Here is a 20434-nt window from a genome sequence, read left to right as displayed (position 1 = left end):
CCTGAACAAATTAGATCTATGGTCTATACAAAACATGTCAATTGCATGTTTTGGCACAAAATTATACTTATAAAGATATTTTATTCTAGTCAGTTCTGCCCATGTTGATCTGTTTTAGGGCAGCTTGTCACTTTAAATCCAAATAAGCTGCTGCTGGTCACGCCCCCCAACTCAATGTCTACCGTATCATGTGAAAATGGCTGCAAACAGATGAGAAACTATGCAACTGTACATCTTTGAAAAGCAGAAGTGGAGCCTCCTGCACAACCAACAAGAATGCAGCAAGTGGTTTTTGGATGCTAAGCCAACAATAAAACTCTTGTCTTTTCCAGCAGCCATTGTGTGGCACACACAGCGGTAAAACCAGCTGACCAAACATGCTGGAGTTCTGCTGGGTTGCTAGGCAACGGTGCAGCGTCTGTCAAATGTGACTTAACATTCGGGAGGTTTTTGAAATGGATCCTTTTTCAGACAACAAAAAACATTAACATACTGCCAAAAAAACAGCTGCGTGGTTTTAGATGCAGTTCAGACTGAGAATGAAAGTCCAAAAACGTGCAAAAACTGAAAAGTTCCCCTTTGACCCACTACTGGTGTCAGCCGTGTTCCTACCTGGGAGCCAGACTCAGCGCCGTCGGGATGTCGCTCTCTGTGGAATAGTCAAAGTACACGGCCATGAAGCGGCTCAGCTCCGGATCCCCGTCGTCCTCGTTTTGCTTCGCCAGCCGCAGCTTCTCTGCAATCATGGCCACGGCCACGACAAACAGGTCACTGTGCAATCCGCCGGTCGGGGAGCTGCTGTTGCTACGGCGACCAACGGGAGTCTTCCCTCTGCGGCTTTTCTTTTCCACGTAATATCTGAGACAGGTGGAAGTGGAGACAGTTAATCAACAGCTATTGGACAAATGGAAAGATTAATTATATTATTTATTGTTTTCTGCACAAAAAGGATTCTCTAACTGGCTGAATTTAACATTTAGCGTTAGCTTCTGCTAAGTAACATGTCAGCGTAGCGCATTAGCGTTAGCTTCTGCTAAGTAACATGTCAGCGTAGCGCATTAGCGTTAGCTTCTGCTAAGTAACATGTCAGCGTAGCGCTCTAGTGTTAGCGGACCTAATGTCTATGAGTACTTGAAAAGTAACTTTCCAGGTACTGCTGTATACTAAAACAAAAAGGTGCGCAGCGTTGGCAGAAAGGTAAAGCGCGTAAGGCGTGTATGGAGGATGACGTCCATCACAAGTTCAAGTCCTGGCCTGATGACGTTTGCAGCTTGTCTTCTACGTCTCTCATCCACATTTCCTATCTGACATCTGTTAAAAAAAGGCCAGTAGAGCCAATAAAACCTTTAAAAAAAGTCGAAAATAAAAACTATTAAGAGATCAAGTTTATTTTTTTGAAATCTGTTATTTAGCACCATCTAGTGGTTAAAGTCGGGACTGCAGGTGGGGATGGTTCTTAGGTGTCGTTTTCTTTTTTAGTGTACATCTTCAATAAATTCAGGCTCTCAACATTAGAGGGAGTAATACCGCAGGCCTTTAGAGCAGACGGTGATGATGAAGTTCGCTTCATCCAGCTGTCGGCTCAACCACGACATCTGACCCTCTTTGCACATTTCCAGATGTTCCCACAGGTCCAGCACCACCTGAATTGAACTATTGATTAATTACACCTTCATGTTTTCGGTCATTTCAGCTTTTCCAGGTCCTGTCTGCCTCACCTCGCAGCCGCAGAAGTCCTGCAGGAAGTAGGCAAAGCTCTGGATAACGCTGGTGTGTTTGGAGCAATCTCTGTTGGAGTAACAGATGAAAACTTTGGGGCGTGGCCACGGACGCTCGCTGTTCAGCGCTGCGCTCTGATTGGACGACTCGCTGCTCTCCTCATCCAGCTGGCTGTAGATGTTTTCTAATAGCACACAGAGATCACAAATGTCTCAATGCTAAAGTAACTTCTCTTGTTGAAAGTTTTATTGGTAGTGACTTCAAGGCGTCTACTCTATGGACAGACTGGTCAATTTGCATTACTGAGGTTGGCTGCATGTGCTCTGGACCTATTCTTACACACAAACTGTTGTCACATCTTGGGATCCCTTCCATATTTTCTGATATTTCCATATTTTTTTCCAATTCATATAAATGACTACTAGGCTGTTCCCAGTTTTACTTTCCGTCTCTAACCAGTTAAGAGTTTCCTTTAAAACACGGTAGCATCAGTTGTCAGCGTTAGCATCAAAATTAAATGTTTGTGTTAAAAGCAGCCATCCGCTGTAAAAGAAACTAAACTAGTAGAGTTTTCTGAATCCAGCATTAAAAGCGAATCATTGGAGCGTTTTTCTGCTATGGCAGGGTTTTAGGATGCATTCACAATTCAGACTGCAGCCATTTTGTTCATGTTCTCTGGCACATTGATCAAGAGTGTCCGCATATTTTCTTTTAGTTGGTCTCGAAGCCATTGGTCCGCTATGCACTGCACCTGCCTACTAAGATAGAGCGGATCACTTCAGACTTGTGGTAATTATGTATTAAATACTCATCTTTCAAAAATATCCTGCCTGAGACGCTCCCAGTACTGGCCAATACCAATACCGATACTTTTAATTAAATATGATACATCATCAATTTCTTTTTATTTCTTTTCTACGTTTTAATGATGTAAAGCCCCCCGGAAAACGTCCCAGTTAAACGACGTTTAACTAAAGTTCTACGGGGTTTAGAGTCCCAGTTGACGGAGTTTCAACTAAAAACCTAGAGGTTAGAGTCCTTGTCAAACGGTGTTTTTGACTAAAGTCCCTGAGGGTTAGAATCCCAGTTAGACGTCGTTTAACTGAAGTTTAATGTTTTTATCTTTTTTTTTTAATCTCTTTCTCTTTCTCACTGTTAATTTAATGTCACATGCTGTTTTTATTTTAATTATGTAAAGCACTTTGAAATGCCTCGCTGCTGAAATGTGCTATACAAATAAAATTTGATTGATTGATTGATTGATCAACAGGGACTCAGCAGCTCTGGATTTCATTGGCTGGCCTCACCTTGCTGCTTCTTGCGACACACTACGGTGAAGAGGGTGGCGAAGGCCGACATGATGACCAGCGGCACGGTGATGGCCATGGCACGGATAGGCCCCGCCCACGGGGAGTGGACTGAACGACAAAACAAACACAACTCATTCAAATAACTGGGGTTTTAACCGTAATCTGGCCCTATAATGTTAATGAAAGTACAACACAGCAACTGCATATTACTCCTGTACATTGTAACACATTAAGGTAGACGTTTATTCAAGACTAAATGTTAGAATCATGTTAGAAAATGAAAACTGCTTCTTTCATACAGCCTCACCCTGGCTGACGTGGTACTGCATCTGCCTCCTGGTCGTGTTGCTGTTGTCTCTAAGCTATAAAAACAAACAACAAAAGAGATTATTATTAATCACTAAAATATATGACAATTTTAGCAAAAACCTTCTGTCAATTTTTGAACACATCACAACATGATTTACATCATACAAATGTAACATGGCTTTCTTTCAACAATGTGCAGGTGCTCTGACGGTTGGTGGTCACCATAGCAACCAGTAACCAGCAGCTCCTCCCCCTTTTTCTGTAATTGTGACATATTTTAAGATCAAGCTTTAAATGTTATTTTACAAGTATTATATTATATATTTTAAGACAAATGTAACCGTATTAAGTGTTTGGTAATTTTGCGAGGTTTTGCATGTTTTTAACTGTTATTATTAATGCCGTGTTTAATTTTACAACAGCTAACTGCTGTTAACGGCTCATTGGGAGTCATTGCTCTGTAGTAATAGATATTTTTACTATATTTTATTTAACGTATAGGGGCAGAAGCTGCTGGACTGGTGTTAACCACCAACTCAATTTCCTCTTTTGTTAGAATAAATACAGTGAACCTGAATGTGTCGGTTGTGAAGTCAACATAACGAACAAAGATGGGTTACATCTTCCAGATGGTTTGGATACTGGACATTTTGGCATCAATCTGATACCAAATAAATACTGCCAATGCCAATACTGATACCAATACTTTTAATTAAATATGATACATCATCAAACTTCTGACTTTTAATTGTTTTGGTGATTTTTCCTTTGAATAATTTTGTTCAAACCTAGGACAGACTTTCAAAGTTCAAAATACATTAATAACACATTAACCTGATTTGTGTGCATTTTAGCCAAATAATGTGCAAAATATTATAATTTGAGAGCAAATTGAAACAAGATCTTTGCTGAGGTACGTTTGGGAAACTAAGAATAAAAACTGAAGAATATATTATCACATCTTTATGGTGTAGTTATGTTATGACAGTGTTAGAAAATCTACCTCTATCACGTAGGTTCCCTGTGTGACGTCCTGAAGGACACACGTTGTCCTGGCCTGGTTCAGGTCCTGCCAAAACAAACAACTAAAATCATTACAAATATCTATTGTTTTAGGCCTGCCGCAATAAGCAACCAATAAATCACATGATAGATTAAAACGAGCTCAAAAATTATTTATTGTTTTTCCCTTTTCTCTCTCTGTCAACCAAAAAAAATTTGGGGATGAAAAATTGAGACCAAAGCAGAGTCTGGTGCTTTGGTCTCAACTGGCCCTTCTTTGAAGGACAGGACTTCATGATTAATTTTATTTGTTGTTTCTGTTGTATTTATTCTGGATATTTAAAATATTTTCCAGTTCCATTGTTAAATGTTCATTAGAATATAAAGTTTATTGATCTTTGAGAATGTGCTCTTGGATTTGTATGTAAATGCCATTATGTTACTTAAAAATACTCTCAAAATAACAATATTATTGTTTATCGCAATTATTTCTGGACAATTTATCATCCAGCAAAATGTGTTATTGTGATAGGCCTATGTAGGAGCGATCTTTGCAAAGGAACAGTCGAGCCTGACCTGCCTTCAGACGGATCAAAACCAATAAAAACTCGTTGATTGAGACTCAGTGCAGTTGAACACTGAGTGAGTGAAGACGTCCCATGTTGTTCCCATGTGTCTGACTCACAGCACCGTCTGAGAATACCCGGAGATTAAAGGGCCGAGCCGCTGGACAGACTTCAAAGAGGATGCAGCCAGGAGGGGGCAGTAAAATGGCTGCTCCCTCCACCTTCCAGTGCGGATCTAAACGAGCAGACGCTTCATGTGGTTGGATATTTAGGTCACATTATGGTCTCTCGAAGCACGCAGGAAACGGTTTATTAGCATTTTAAAAGGCTAACCTGAAAGAAAAGGGCTGAAAACTCAGCTGTTGTTAATAAATGAACATGCAAAAGAACAAGCAGGAAAAAATGCTGCTTATGCATCAGCTAACAGTTCATTGGACCTTACAGTTAAGCCCATAACTATTCATACCCCTGGCAAGATTGTGTTTAAGGTGTTCAAAGTGGGTCTGGGGGCCATTTGCTGCCCCTCCAATGATTTAACGTGCACAATCCAAGAATAAATTAAATAAATTAGGAAAAAAAAAATACAGATTTAAAATTATAATCTTTGAAAAGCTTTCTTTCTGTTGTCATGGTAACTAATCCAAGACTGGAATATTATTTTATTTATGTTTTGCACATATTATTCCTCATACATTTCTTGTACAAATTGCAAAGATTTCTACTTATATTTATACAGCCTTCCTTTTTTTTCATTTGGTTCTTATTCTATATTATTATTTTATTTATCCTTTTATTTCCACAAAGAATGACACTAAAAGTACCACTATGTTTTTAGATATGATTTTCTTGAAATAAAAGAAAAAAATTGTAGGAAAATGCATCTGCCTCGAAGTTTTGTTAAATTATGTTTTATTATTTTGCGCACCGTGTTCCAGCCAGATCGTTATTTGTGTTGCACAGCGCTCTCACGTCCGCCTCCGAGTTGTTGATGGAAGCTAAGTGTCAGCAGCATAACGTCCAATTTTCAAGTTCGGCCTGGGAGGATTTCATGTCCGGATGAAATTTGTGTCACAACAAAATTATCGTTCATCGCAAAAACTTCTGGGACATTTTATCGTCTAGCAACATTTGATATTGCGACAGGCCTACATGTTACTTTGAAATAACACATTTAACTCTGGTATAATGGAAATATCTTGGTATTTTTGATACTGCTTCACAGCAAACGGAGAGCGGCCAGCCTTACCGGTCTGCAGCGCTGCACCCTGAAGAGGCCGTCCTGCCGCAGCCTGTAGTAAAGGTAATACAGCTGGAAGTTGAAGGAGGACGGAGCCAAATCAAACGTCACATGAAGGTTCGATCCAAGCTGAGACACGTTCAGGGTCTTTGGCTTCCAGACTGAGGAGACAGAACCAGAACTCAACAACAAACCTCTGGATGTGCACAACATGCAATTATATAAGATAAAAACATTAACATGCATGAACATTTAACAACTTCTGGATCTATTTTTACTCTTACATCTAATCAAAAGGCATCAGGCCACATATTTTTCACCACAAAGCAAATATAAAGGAAAAAAATATATAAAGAGTTGCATAGTAAATAGTTACAGGTACTTGAGTAGCTTTTTGGGAAAAAAAAAAAAAAAACTACGCTGTACTTTTTACTTTTACTTAACAAATTTTATTACGAAGCGTCACTTCACTACTCTTGGCTCTGGATTTTGTGCCCATGTGAGTAAATTCACTGAATGAAGAACAATTTTGTTTTAACTAAATATTCAGAAACCCATTCTCTGTGTCTAGTTCCTATTAAAGTTTCATAAGTTTTATATTGAAAGAAATTGATTTGGAAAAATGTTTACTTTATTTATGTTATTTATATTAATTATTTTAATTTTTGTCTTTCAAATATCTAAATTTCCATAGAAAGTTTATGTTAAGACAAACTTGCATGTTTGCCTGTTCAGGAAGGAGATTTATGTTTTCTCCAGGTGCGGAAAACATGAAACTTATTTTCGCCTCTGTCAGTTTACTCTTCTCTGCCTCGCAGAATGAGGTGAAATGTGTGAGGACTTACCTCTGATTAAAGTTCTGCAGAGGTTGCCACTGGCTTTAGTACCGTTTCTTTTTTAGATATAACTGTATTTTGGAGAGCTCCTGCTGCTACGCCATCTTGGAAATGTTCTCAATCAAAATACGTCACCACCGTCTCTAAGCAACGTACCAAACACTTCACGTTCGTGCAAATCAGTTGTTGTATGGTCAACTGTTTGAAGCGTTTCATCTTTTTATTGTGATGAAAGTTCTGCGCATCTTGCAAATGGCCTTCATATTGTCTTTTTTTGTGAAATATGATAAAACTTTGGAGTGCTTCTGTTGGGACGCCATCTTGGATGTCTTTGTTGTCAACTACATCAAAATACGTCACCGCCGTCATTAAGCAGCCTAAACACTTTGTTCACTTTTTGATTTCCTCTTTTTTCAGTCCTTTCTTTTTCATCCGAGTTTTATTTATATCTTTCAACACTTTTAAATTTCTCTTTTCTTTCAATGAAAAAAACCTTTCATTGGGTTTTTTTCTGCCCCTTTTTCTTTAAAATGGTTTCTTCTTTTTTCCCCAAACATTTTGCTTTCCTTTTCTTGCATTTTTATCATCCATTTTTCCTGTTTTGCCCTCTTTTGTTTTAGAAATGTAGTTTTAATTATATGTGTATTTTTGCCAAAACCAGAGCACCAACATCTACCAATTGTCGGAATCAAACAAAGCAACAAAAAACACAACATATGTTGAACATAGGTTCATACAGGCGACATTAGGGCAATTAATAAAAAAAACCATCCTTTCCCTCAGATCAGAAGTTTATAATAATTTCACCCCAACAGTTTTATTGACTCGTATTTGTTGAAACGACTGGATTTTACTTGTGCTTCGTGTATAATGGGCACAAAGAGGAACTTACATGGCTTGCAGACCAGATTGTCCGATCCAAGCAGGATTTCACATGCTGTTAACAGGAAAGCACAGAAATATTTGATTTTCAGTAAGAGTAGAACCGTTCCTTCTCTTCCCTGATGAATAGAGACACTTTGAAAGGGTTTAATCACAAAGTAATTTATCAAGCTCGTCCAAACGCAACTTACAGTTGGTCCTCAAGAAAGATGGAGGGAAGAAGCTTTCATTCATCAGAGACGGGAAAGGAACGACACGAACCATGTAGTCAGTGTCAAAGGTCAAACTACCGAATGGCTGACTGCTCAGCTTCTGCATGAGGAGAAAAATACAGATTATTAAATCTAGTAGTCAGATTACAGCTGAGCGAAAGAAAACAAAGAATCAAAAGAAGTTTATGTTACACACTACTGTGTGTAACATTTTTTACATTTTCATTCTGAGTAGTGAAAACTTTTCTGCCTTCACTTGAGAAGGTGTGAGGCGATCGCTCTGCACAGATCTCACCGTGCTCCTGTAGGAGTAGTTGAGCTGCCGCGGTTCTTTGAGGATCAGGTGCTGACATTGCTTCCCGTCTGGATTTTTGTCCTCCAGATAAACTCTGAAGCCTTTAATGTGTTCGATTCCTGCAGAGATAAGACGGAAATGTCAGTTTCATCTTTCCTTCTATACTCCTGACATTTAGGAAAATAGAAAAATGTTCTGCATGTCCTCATCAAGGTTATTACAGCTAGCTAAAACTAACAAAACTAACAAAATACTGAAAACTGAAGTTGAGAGAACAACTTCAGTTTTTCTCAATGGTAATTAATGGCAAAAAAATATAACTAACTGGAAACTACATTGAGCATTTAAAACTGAAACATTCTGAAATTCTATATATAATATTCTTTGTTTTCATGTTTATGAATATGCGTCTTGTTTGTGATTGTTGCATTTTAATTTTGATTGTAGCATTTTTTGTTTGCATTTGTTTTTTGTGTATGGACCAAAACATAAACTTATTTCTTGCTTTTTGTGATAAATATTGTAGTTTTAAGGGTGTTTTCCCACCAGATAGTCTCGTAGACTCGGTTTTTACATGTTACATTTTTGCTTTCACATTGAACTGAGTCAAACAATCCAAACCAATTCAAAAACCTGTTCACCTCCTCACCTGTTGGAGGCACTGCAATAAGAACCACTGAAATGAACGACACAAAAACCTCTGAAGAAGATCAGCGCAACTTCATGGTTCACAAAATGTAAACAAAAACGAAGCGGCATCAGATTTAGCAGTCAGATGATATTCCTTTTGTCTTTGGCAAAAAACTATGAACAATTTTTTCTGCTAGCGCTAGACAAGCGTGTTTGTTTTGGTTATATTTACCCATAATGCCCTGCACTGTAGTCCGCTTCCTGCTTTTGGATTGGTCTCCGTTAAAGCACACAGACCAAGGTTTTTAGAGTTTGCTGTTTTGGTTCACATCAGAATTTGATTATGCGTTCACACCTCCCCAAACGAACCAGACTTTCGAGACAAACGGACTGGAGTTTGATTACAGCGGACCAAAAAGGACTGGTGTGAATTGTTACGTCTGCAGACTTAACATTAAAGTGAACCTCTGGCTGCAGTTTTATGTTCCTCCAAATTCAAACATCTTTTTCTCTAAATCAGAGTAAAATACTTTCGGAAATGATGATGGGACGTATTTCTGTGGACATAATTTGGACCTGTCCCTTTGTTTCCTGTCTTCACCCCTCCCATCCTCCTCCATTTGCTCCCCTCATCCCCATTCTTCCCAGCTAAATCTCCTCCTCTTTGAAAACATCTGTCTTGTAATTACACCTTCACATCCAACAGACATGTTTTTCCCATTAGCTCTGCAGGAGAGGCAGAGAAAAAGTGGAGGGACAGGTTTCTGTGTCCTGAGGCGGATTCCTGAACATGTTCTTCCGTTTCTCTCTGTGACTTGAGTAGAATTTGCATTTTAGCAGCAGCAGCAGAAACTTATGCATTTTTACAGCATTAGGTGATTTGACATTGTGCACAGAGGATGAGTCATGGATTGGCTTTGTTTTTCCCCAAACACGGGAAAAACAAGTGAAAAAAAAGAAGAAGTAAAACTGCAGAGGGAAATCAGGCATTTCCGTTCACTTCTGATCCCTGGAGTAATGCAGCCTGGCAGCGGCAGACAGAGCCGAACCGAATCCATCCAGAACCACTGAGCCATCAATTTCCAACGGCCATTATTATCAAAAACGGGCCTTAAACAGTCCAGACTTATCAAACACAACAGGCGAGATATGAAGTTCTGATTTGCGGATGAAGCAAAGCCAGGAGGAAATCCCCAGAGTAGCCGAAACATGAGCTCAGATTTATTTTGTTCCCAGGCTGAGAGGAAGGTAGCAGCGTCTTCCTCGCTCTGGTCAGGTTTTCATTCATTTTTAAACAAAAGTGAGCTTTTTATTTCGACTACGCTGGCATAATTCACTTTCCTCATCTATTCTTCTTTTCGTCAGTTGATGAAGTGACACTTCTCGTTTCTACAACAGCTTCATGCTTCTAATGTTTTCTAGACCAATAAGACACAGTAAGCACTCTGTATTGTCACTATAAGTACATTACTCTGTTGTAACACATTATCACTTTTATTGAAAGTTTAATATATAAAAAAAGATTTTAAAAAGTGTTTCTACTGCCTGAACGAGCTACTTTGTACTTATTTTAGTCTTTAGTATACCAAACTTTACACACAAATTAGTTTTGTCTGATTATAAAATCCGATTAAATGATTAGTTACTTAGTACTTGAGTAGTCTTTTTATCAAATACACTGCAAAAGTTTCGGATTAATTTCTAGAGCAAAAATCTTAGTACTCTTTAAATAAGAGTAAAGTAACTTATAAGAAACTTTTCAGCAAGATATAGGAGCTTGTTTTAAGTTAATTCTTAAATATTGATGAAAAAGAAAAGTGCTAGTTTCACTGGCAGATTACAATAAGACATTTTCCCATGTAATGAGTGAAATAATCTGCTAAGAGAATTAGACATTTTCTATCAACATTAAGGAATTATTTACTTAAAAGAAGCTACTATAATTTGCTGAAAAGTTACATAAAGGTTAGTTCACTTGAAATAAGACAAAACTAAGATATTTGCACTACAAACAAGACCAAAATTACTTGGTAAGATTTTGTGTTTTTGCAGTGTAATTCTATACTTTTACTTGAGTAATTCACTGGAAACCTACTAAAAGGCAAAAACTTTGGTTGCTCTATCCACCTCTGAGTGCAGTGCAGGATATTGGAATATTAGACGGAAACCATGGAAACGGCTGGAAAACTCATCTGTGCATCCCTGTTTCTGGAGCACTTTTATAGATCTCCAGTGAATTCCTGACATATTCATTCATAATGAAAAGAACATGGAGGAGTTTTACAATAAAAATGTTAACACTGCAAAAACACAAGATGTTAGAATATCTTGTGCAAATATCTGAGTACACTCAACATAACCTTACAGCAAAAAAGAGATTGTTTTAAGAAAATAATTTTTTAAAGTTGATGACAAACTGCTAGTTTGATTATTTCACTTAAAACATGTGAAAATGTATTCTTAAAAGTGAAATAATCTGCCAGTGTAACTTCCACTTTTTCAACAATATTCAAAAATTATTTACTTAAAACAAGCTCCTGTATCTTGCTGAAAAGTTGCTTTTGATTTAGTTCTACTTTATTTCAAGCATACTACAATATTTTCACTACAAACGAGACCAGAACACAGTTGTGTTTTCATATATTATGGGGACTTTATGTTGACTTCTATTCATTTTCTACAGCCTTCTATTCATTTTCTACAGCCTAACCCGTACCCTAAACATCACATACCTGACCCTTACCCAAACCCTTCTGTTTTTGCAGTGCATGCAAGTGTGACACAGACATTTTCTGGAAGATATCTGCCTCCACCAGAAAACAACAGGCAGGTTTGTCACAGAGAGAAAGAGAGAGGGGTTTGCCTTGCCATACACTCTCTCTCACACTCACAGACACACACAGTTGTGTTTTCATATATTATGGGGACTTTATGTTGACTTCTATTCATTTTCTACAGCCTAACCCGTACCCTAAACATCACATACCTGACCCTTACCCAAACCCTTACCTGTACCCTAAACATCACATACCTGACCCTTAATTCAAAAACAGCTTTTCCCCGCATGTGAACCAAGGAAATGTCCCCACATGGAGCAGTGGTCCCCACAACCCCACAATGTAGACAGAAATACGGTAGGTCCCCACGAAGCTATAAAAACCTGGTTCACACACACACTCACACTCACACACACACTCGCATTCCTTCACGGTCAAATCGTGGTATTGTTGTGCGAGATGTGATCCTTTTTTCTCTCCGGCTCCAGGTCCGATCAAAGGGACACACAGTTCTTGGTAATCTTAGTACTCTGAGCGGTTTAGGATCTCATTTTTCCTCTCTCGGCGGTCCGTCTTTTACCTTTCAACCTGGCTCACGTAAACACAGACAGACATTTGGAAAAGTTGCAGACAAACGGTACCTAGTGGACTTGCAGACCAGTGGACAACCACAGCAGCCTGGTCGTCACAGGCCAGGTGGCTGAAGGAGACGTTGGATACCTCATGGATCACGTGTTTCCCCAGTGGGTAGCTTAATGAGCAGTCTGCAAACAAAAGAAAAAAAAACACAGAGGGATACCTCAGCATTTGTTGACAACATATTTGCATTTCTTAAAGTGGACCTATTAAGAAAAAATTACTTTTTGTGCATGACCACAGCAGCCTGGTCGTCACAAACAGAATTCCACCAGCTGTGTTCTGGCAACAAGTTGATGTTTTTTACCACAAGCGGTTCTTGTGGTTCTGGAAAACCACAATCTTGATAGTGACTATCACTATCAAGATTGTGATAGTCACAATCTTGACTATCAAGTCAAGATTTTGACTTGATAGTGATCAAGTCACAATCAGAGGGCACTGCAGTATTACCTAGCATCCCAAACTGAGTTACAGCATGTGTCCTCAGCTGGTTCTACTGCTTTATGCGCTGTACAATGCCTGCTGACAAAAACAAATGTTTTGTTGTTGACTTGCCATCCAGAATCCACTTGCTACAATCTTCTTGATTGTGCAGGAGGCTCTACTTCTGCTTTTTAAAGATGTACAGTAGTATAATTGCGCATCAGTTTGCAGCAGTTTTTATGTGAGTGTAAACGTTGAGTTGGATATGTGGCCATTCGCAGCTCTTTGGATTTAAAGTGACAAGAAGCCATAAAACAGGTCACAAGAGCCAGAACTGATCTGACTGAAATCTCATTATCTAAAAATGATTTTGTGTGATGAACATGTTTTGTTTAGATCGATTCTAATTTGTTCAAGGAAACAAAATAGGTCACCTTTATAATGGCCAAGTAGGCTTCTGTACACAGTTAGTTTTGGTCATGGGTAGTATTAATCACTCGTTAAATCATCAGTTTTGTTTTCAGTGAAATTAAAATTTAAACAATTCAACTTCCCTTCAGCTCTTTGATTTGAAACATCTTGTTACGCAACCTTTTATATTAAAAATGTATATCTTAGCAGCTGTCAATATTTTTTCAGGCTGGAGATTTTTGCCCTTTAAAGTTGCAGTGATCATAAATGGCAGTGAAGGATTAATTTACAAAGAAATCTTGCAGTTCATGCCTTACTACACTGCAAATAATAATAATAAAAAAATGACCAAGTATTTTTATGTAGTTTCAAGTATAAATACTTGAAATAAAACAAAAATAACTTAGATAACTTTTTAGCAACATATAGGTTAATAAAGTACTAGATCTAGTGGCAAATTATTTCACTTATGACATTTTTTGCAGTTCTAGGTAAAATTATCTACCAGTGGAACTTGTACTTTTTAATCAACATTCAAGAATTTCAGACTTAAAACAAAGCTAGTACATCTTGCTTGTGAGTCAGTTTTGTCTCATTTCAAATGTAAAAAGATATTTATATTAGGAACTAGAACAAAAATACTTAGTAAAAATTTGTATTTTTGCAGTGAAGTTGTGTTAAAGCCAAAGTCAGACAATTGAGAACTGCACATGAAACTCTCTTGATCCATTGGTACAAAAGGAAGTGTAAGAAAATATCTGGTTCTGCATTAATAGGTCAAGGGGCCATGTCTTTGAATTCCCCCAAACGCTTTATGAAAACTAATGATACTGCGGCTTTGTTGCAGGTTTGAGGTGGTTTTGTGTAAACAGCATCTAAGATTCGAGCCTCTGGGTGGGAGGTTCCCCGGAGAACAGATAGCTGACATCTGAGGCGGTAACCATCAATGGTGCTTACTTTACTCCTTCTTGAAAAGTAACACTACCCAACTTTAAATTGTAATGTGCTCTGAGGTTTCTGTGGGTCCCCTAAGGAGTTAACGTTGTCATCCACAACAAAATGTGGATGATGTTTGTTTGGTCACCTCAGTTTATCAAACACTGAGAACCATAAAGAGCTAAGGAAGAACCACGGACATTTAAACATGTAGCCTCATTTTTTGAAATGCAAGTTTAGAAGTTTAGAAACTTTTAAGGGAGTCTGAAGCAAACATCTAATAAAACAAATCACAAGAATTATGCCAACAGTACAGAGACCAAGCTAACAGCTAAAAAGGCTCAAACTAAAAGCTAATTAGAGTCAAGACAAAAGCTAATAAGGCTCAAGCTACCAGCTAAGAGTCAAGCTAACAGCTAAAAGAGTAAGTAATAAAATGTAATAAGATATGGTCACCAAGGATGCTTCCACTTTTCATGTTCTATCTTGTTTTTTGGGGGACCAAGGATTTTACATTTGACTTCAGACTTTTTTGTTAAAGTTTTTAGAGAAATGATGGCAGATGAGTGATTTCTGTCAGTTTCTGTAACATGTCTGCTGCTGGAACCAGCCAATCAGTGTTTCCGCCCAATTTGAGCCTGCAGATAAGCGTAAACCCATAAATCATGCATCAGTTTTGTTTCTATAACACACAAAATAGTGAAAGAAGCCATGAAGTGAGATGGATTGGAGGAAAAAAACCAAACTAAGAATACAGGCAAAAAAAAAAAAAAGGAGGCGTGAGTTTAGACACGAATCAGTGCTCTTCTTCCTCAGAGCCGGGTCATGTTCAGGCCTGAAGGAAGAAGGTCACAGCTGGCTGCTCCTCTTCCTCCTCCTTCATCTTTCATAGAATTTAATAGGAAGGGAAAGGATTTTGTCACTATTCTTCTTCCTATTGAATCTTTGTCCACAGATTTATATCATAAGACAAAGTCTGGGAGACAGATTTCAGTGAAGGATGGAGATGGGTCCCGCCTTCTCCTTTTGTTTCTCCTTCCAGTTGGGATTCAACTTCCAGGGCAGGATGAAGAAGATGGATGATGGAGAGGGTTCGTCTCTTCCTCAAAATCCATATGTGTAAAAACTTTTAGAGTTCATTATCATTCTTTGAGATCTGGGTTTGTTACAAAAGAACTGATCCAAGAAGAGAGCCCTGTGGTACACCACATAATACAGACATGCATTTAAATAGAGCAAAAAAAACTTGTAAATTGCAAATTCTCTAACTTTTTTTTTTTTTTTAAAAACAATTGGTCCAAACACAGAGCCCTGTGGAACTCCACAAGTCACCCTCAAGTGGGAAGATTTATTGTAAATACATATGTAAATAAATAAATCTTCCAATTGGTCCAATTATCAGGCAGCCTGGGATAAATATCCTCCATTATGCTGATGATACTCAGTTGTATGTATCCATGATGGATCCAATCCGTTGGGTAGATTACAGGCATGTCTGGAGGACGTTAAAACCTGGATGACTCTAAAATCTCTTCTTTTAAATTCTGACAAGTCATAAGTGGTTTTTCTGGACCAGAACCTCTGAAAAAGAAGCTGCTTAATCAATCACAGTAAAGCCCATTGTGTTATTTTTATCTACTTTATTTATTACATAATTGTTTTTAAATCTAAAATGAATATTTCCCAAATAAAGTTGATTGTTGCAACTAATCGTGGATCCCTTTAACGTTTTGTTTTCTGTCAGTTATTTTTCTCTCATCTGCTTTGGCAGCATCAGCTGCCAACACCAAAAATAATCCTACATCAGTTCATGCGTTTCTTTTTTATGTCTCGGCTCTTTCGTCCCAGATGGCCGCTTGTTCTATTGCAGGTTTTATCGTGTTAATGGGGAGTTTTTCTTCTCCGCTGTCGCTACATGCATGCTCTCTAGGAGGGATTGCTTAAAGTCAATGACTCGATGCAATCTGCTGCGTTTCCTTAAAAACTTTTTGATGATGTTTCCTTGCAACATTTTTGGGTATGAAACAAACAAAAGCCTTCAGGACATTTGAATGAAGAAATTTACAAATTTTAATAAAATGTTAATACAATTTAAGCCTCAGCAGCAACCCGGTTTAAATTTATTCACACCTCGTCTCTGCTCATCAACAACTGACTGGAGGTCAAAGGTCTCCTCGCTTCATATTCCCCGTGACATCACTGGAACTAGAAAGGAGGCCCGACTCTCCTCCTTCGTCCTCCATCCAGCTGGAGGAGAGGAACCACTGAGGTGTGTCCAGCAGGAAGGATTGTCACGCCAACATGCTCCAGTGCCTTAATTTGCTTCAAAGTATGAAGGTTTTAACTTTTATTTCTCAAAAGCAACACTTCAAAGTCCCATGACCTCCTGACCCCTCAATAATCCCAGATATACTGCAAATTTGGATAAAACAAAATTAAATATCTTCTCTAGAAAACATTCGTTGATTTATGTGTTAAAATTAAAGGGATCCAAAGTGGGTAAAAAAAAAAAAAAAAAAAAAACGCAAAACAAATAGCATTAAAAAAAATAGATGATGGCAATTAAAAAAACCAAACTTTTGAACAATTATTATTCATAAAAATCTCCATGCAATTTGGACACTTCTAGATTTTGTACTTCAAAGTAAGAAAACAAGTCATTTGGATATATAATGTAGATCCTGTATCACTAGAAAAACACAAAATCTTACCAACTATTTTTGGTTTTTGGTATTCTATTGCAAAAATATTAGCACACTTGAAATAAAACAAAACTACTTCACAGGCCATGTCTCGGCAAGATGTAGGAGTTTGTTTTAAGTCAATAAATTCTTAAAATTAATTTAAAAATGCTACTTTCGCTGGCAGATTATTTTACTTCAGCAGGACAAGTGTCTCCAGTGGAATTGGCTTTTCTTCATCAATACTAAAGAATTACTGGCTTAAAAAAAACTCCTACATCTTGCTGAAAAGTTACTTGTGAATTAGTTTTGTCTTAAATTGTACTAAGATTATTACATTAGAAGCTGGACCAAAAATAGTTGGAAAAATCTTGTGTTTTTGCAGCCTCAGACCAGCACAAGCACACAAAAACTGTATCTAATATATAAATAAATAAGTGCTGCATTTACTTTACTAAAAACTACCAAGACATTCAAACACACAAAAAGTGACGTACAAAAAGAGATTTTAAAGCTTTTCTTCACTCATGGTCACGGACAAAAGCAGGAGGCAGGGATTGGCCACGGCTCAGGAACTTGACTTTACGAGTTAAAGGAACAAAAGATGAAGGAGGCAGCGGATGGGGGAAGTAATAGAGGGTGACACCGGGGGACTTGTAAAAAAAAATAAAATAAAAAAAAAATGGAGGAAAAAGACAGACAATGGAAACAATCTAATAATGCCTGACCACTTTTTTTTCTACTTTTTTTTTAGTAAAAATTAATTTTTTAAAATGAATTCAAAGCAGTAAATGTCATCTGGTGATGAATTTTCAGGGACTTTAAGAAATGCTGGAGATGAGGAAATCAACACTGTTGGTGGGTATGAAGGATGAAACCTATTCTTTAGGGCAGCGATGGGCAACTCCAGGCCTGGAGGGCCCGTCTCCTGCAACTTATAGATGCGTCTCTACTCCAACACACCTGAGTCAAATAATGAGGTCGTTAGCAGGACTCTGGAGAACCTGACTGCACTTAGGAGGTGATTCAACTGTTGGATTCTTGTGTGTTGGACCAGGGAGACATGTAAGAGGTGCAGGATACCGGCCTTCGAGGACCAGGATGGCCCACCCCTGCTTCAGGGTGTACTCCCACATAATTTTAGTGTCTACCAGACACAATAATAATGTGGGACCAAAGTCGCAACATTTGTCACATTTTCAGCTGCTGTGGTTTTCGTTCATACTGCAATGTTAAATGATCCAAACGCTTTTAAAAAATGTTCCCTTCCTAACCTGTGGGGGCGCTGCACCAAGAAGCACTGAAGGAAATGACACAAAAGCCTTTGAAGAAGACCCTGAGCTTTTCTTGCCTCTTCACGAAATGTAAACAAAAATGGAGTGGCGTCAGATTTTAGCGGTTGTAGGATTTCTCTTTTGTCTTTGACTAAAGATCACAAGCCATTTCTCGTGCTAATGCTAGCATTGTGTTGGTCGTATTTACCCCGAGTGCCCTGTGCTATAGTTCACTTCCATTTGTAGGCAGACCAGTCAGATTACTTTCTAGACAAATGTGAATGCACTCTTAAACCAAATTAAAACTTAACATAAAAAAGCTCAAAACCACAAAATTGGATTTTTGCAGGAGTGATAACTTTAAGCGGAAACTTCCTAAGCACAAATATAGGCTGCCAAGAATCACCAACGTGTTCAGAACCGATAACCTACTGCACATCATGCTCCGAGTTCACGCCACACGGGGCACTGTAGGCAACTACACTCTTGTGTTGTTAAAATTAGTAGTGAAGAACAAATAGGAACCGAAGGGGACAGCAATTTGTCCGTTTCTTACTGTTCCAACTCAATGAAATCAGAATCAAGATAACTCAGTCATTCAGTTCAGAGAAAAACTCACTGTCAGTCCTGAAGGTGACGAACAATTTACGAACTCCCTCTGCAGCAGACTGCACCTGCAAGACAGAAATGGAGACAATTCAAAGCTTAAAATGGCAAAATCAGTAAACCAGCTCCCACTTTATATCTGGGATTACACCCTTCATAGTTTAAAAGAGAGTATGAACCCATTTTAATAAAAATATCCAGCTTCATACCGTAAAACATCACAACATTTAGGTAAAGCGTGAAGTCAGAGCAGATAAGGTTTCTTCTCTTCTGTAGTTCAATATGCATCTGTTTTTTATGACAAGGGACAAGACAATGGTTCCGGAAACATTTAATCAGTTATTCAATGTACCTTTATGTTAGCCTAATTAGCTAGCAAATGCAGCTTGTTGTTAGCATAAGCAGCTAGCTGCTGGTATAAGAGGACTGCTGTTAAGTAATTAGCTAGATGTTTATGCTAACTCCAAAAAGAGACTCAAGCTAGGAAATAATACACTTAATGAAAAAAAGAAAATTAAAGGTGAAAATGAAATGGATATAAACAGATGTACATTTTAAAAATGGTTTATAGGTTAAATAAAACTACATCAAATGAAAATAAAATCTACAAATGTCCCCACAACATTTAAGGCACTAATAAAAACAAATGAATAAGGAATGCATTTTCATTTGTAATGTGTGTTTCTAAAGTGTGTAGTTATATTTACTAATTGTATCATTTTTATACATTCTGCACTTTCCTAGCAGCTTCTATAGCTTTGGAAGGTCACTCCAAACTTAACAGTGTTCTAGTTGGAAAGCCAGAGGGATTTCATAGCTGTTCTGTTAACATTTACACGTTGATAAAAATGTTGTTCTCTGAGCTTTATCCATTTAAACATATTGGCACATGCTCAATATATGGCAGAATTGTAAATAAGCAGCATTTATTCACAAAAGTGGCAGCCATATTGGCTGTTGAGGTCAGAGTTGATGAAGAACCACCAACTGTCTTTGTCTGTAATACACATTTTGTTGATTTTAATTACTTTTTCCTGTCTAGGATTGGGAAATTTGTAAAGAAGATATGAATCACATCATTGATCACTACATCCAAAGCCAACCCTGCAGCCTGAAGTTACCATATACTCCTTCTTCTCTCTCCTGCACAAAAACATATTGTCCCTTCAGGCGTATTTCAACAAAGGTCTACCAATTTTATAGCTCTCACATTGCCTTTTATGTTGTCCTACACATACAACGTTCCACTTTTAGTCTCGTTAGAGGTGTCAGGCTGTGGCCACATGCAAGAACCGCAAATACACACCTGAAAGCAATAAGGTGGAAACCCAGCTGTGTGTGAGTGGATGCTATAGGAGGTGTAGCGTGCTTATTAGCAGCCACTGTACCACAACAACCCGTCCTTACAAACACATACACATCTGCTGGTAATTATGTACTTGTGAAAACCTTCATTGGCGCCCAACATTCCTCCAACGAAAGCTGGAGCCCAAACTCAACTCCTGACCATCAACTTTGAAGAAGTCGGGACAACAAATGCTGTAAAAATATTTACTGGACATTTGGAAATCCTCAAACACTTTGTAATCTTTTTTTAGACATTGCCTTCAGCCTGTCTGCACTGCTGGGTTGACCTTTGACCCTGAGGGTTTACGTACGGCTGTGTGTCCTGATGTCCCGCTGGCAGCA

General features: G+C 38.1%; 1 protein-coding gene across 1 annotated transcript in view; it reads right to left on the bottom strand.

Moving 5' to 3' along the window:
* Positions 1-20434, bottom strand: part of il17rd (interleukin 17 receptor D) — a 37221-nt gene that overhangs the window by 5004 nt on the left and 11783 nt on the right. Inside the window, exons 2-13 of the mRNA XM_008408391.3 lie at positions 18759-18813; positions 12417-12539; positions 8369-8487; positions 8053-8173; positions 7872-7916; positions 6153-6304; positions 4342-4407; positions 3337-3391; positions 3027-3137; positions 1719-1903; positions 1528-1643; positions 613-858 (exon numbers count right to left, since the gene is read on the bottom strand). Of these exons, the coding sequence (XP_008406613.1) occupies positions 613-858; positions 1528-1643; positions 1719-1903; positions 3027-3137; positions 3337-3391; positions 4342-4407; positions 6153-6304; positions 7872-7916; positions 8053-8173; positions 8369-8487; positions 12417-12539; positions 18759-18813 (1394 nt within the window). The remainder of the gene's footprint in view (positions 1-612; positions 859-1527; positions 1644-1718; positions 1904-3026; positions 3138-3336; positions 3392-4341; positions 4408-6152; positions 6305-7871; positions 7917-8052; positions 8174-8368; positions 8488-12416; positions 12540-18758; positions 18814-20434) is intronic.

This window comes from Poecilia reticulata, chromosome 5 (assembly GCF_904066995.2).
Source record: "Poecilia reticulata chromosome 5, P_reticulata-male-v2, whole genome shotgun sequence".
NCBI classification, from domain to species: Eukaryota; Metazoa; Chordata; class Actinopteri; order Cyprinodontiformes; family Poeciliidae; genus Poecilia; species Poecilia reticulata.
This window is presented reverse-complemented; position numbering and strand designations above follow the sequence as displayed.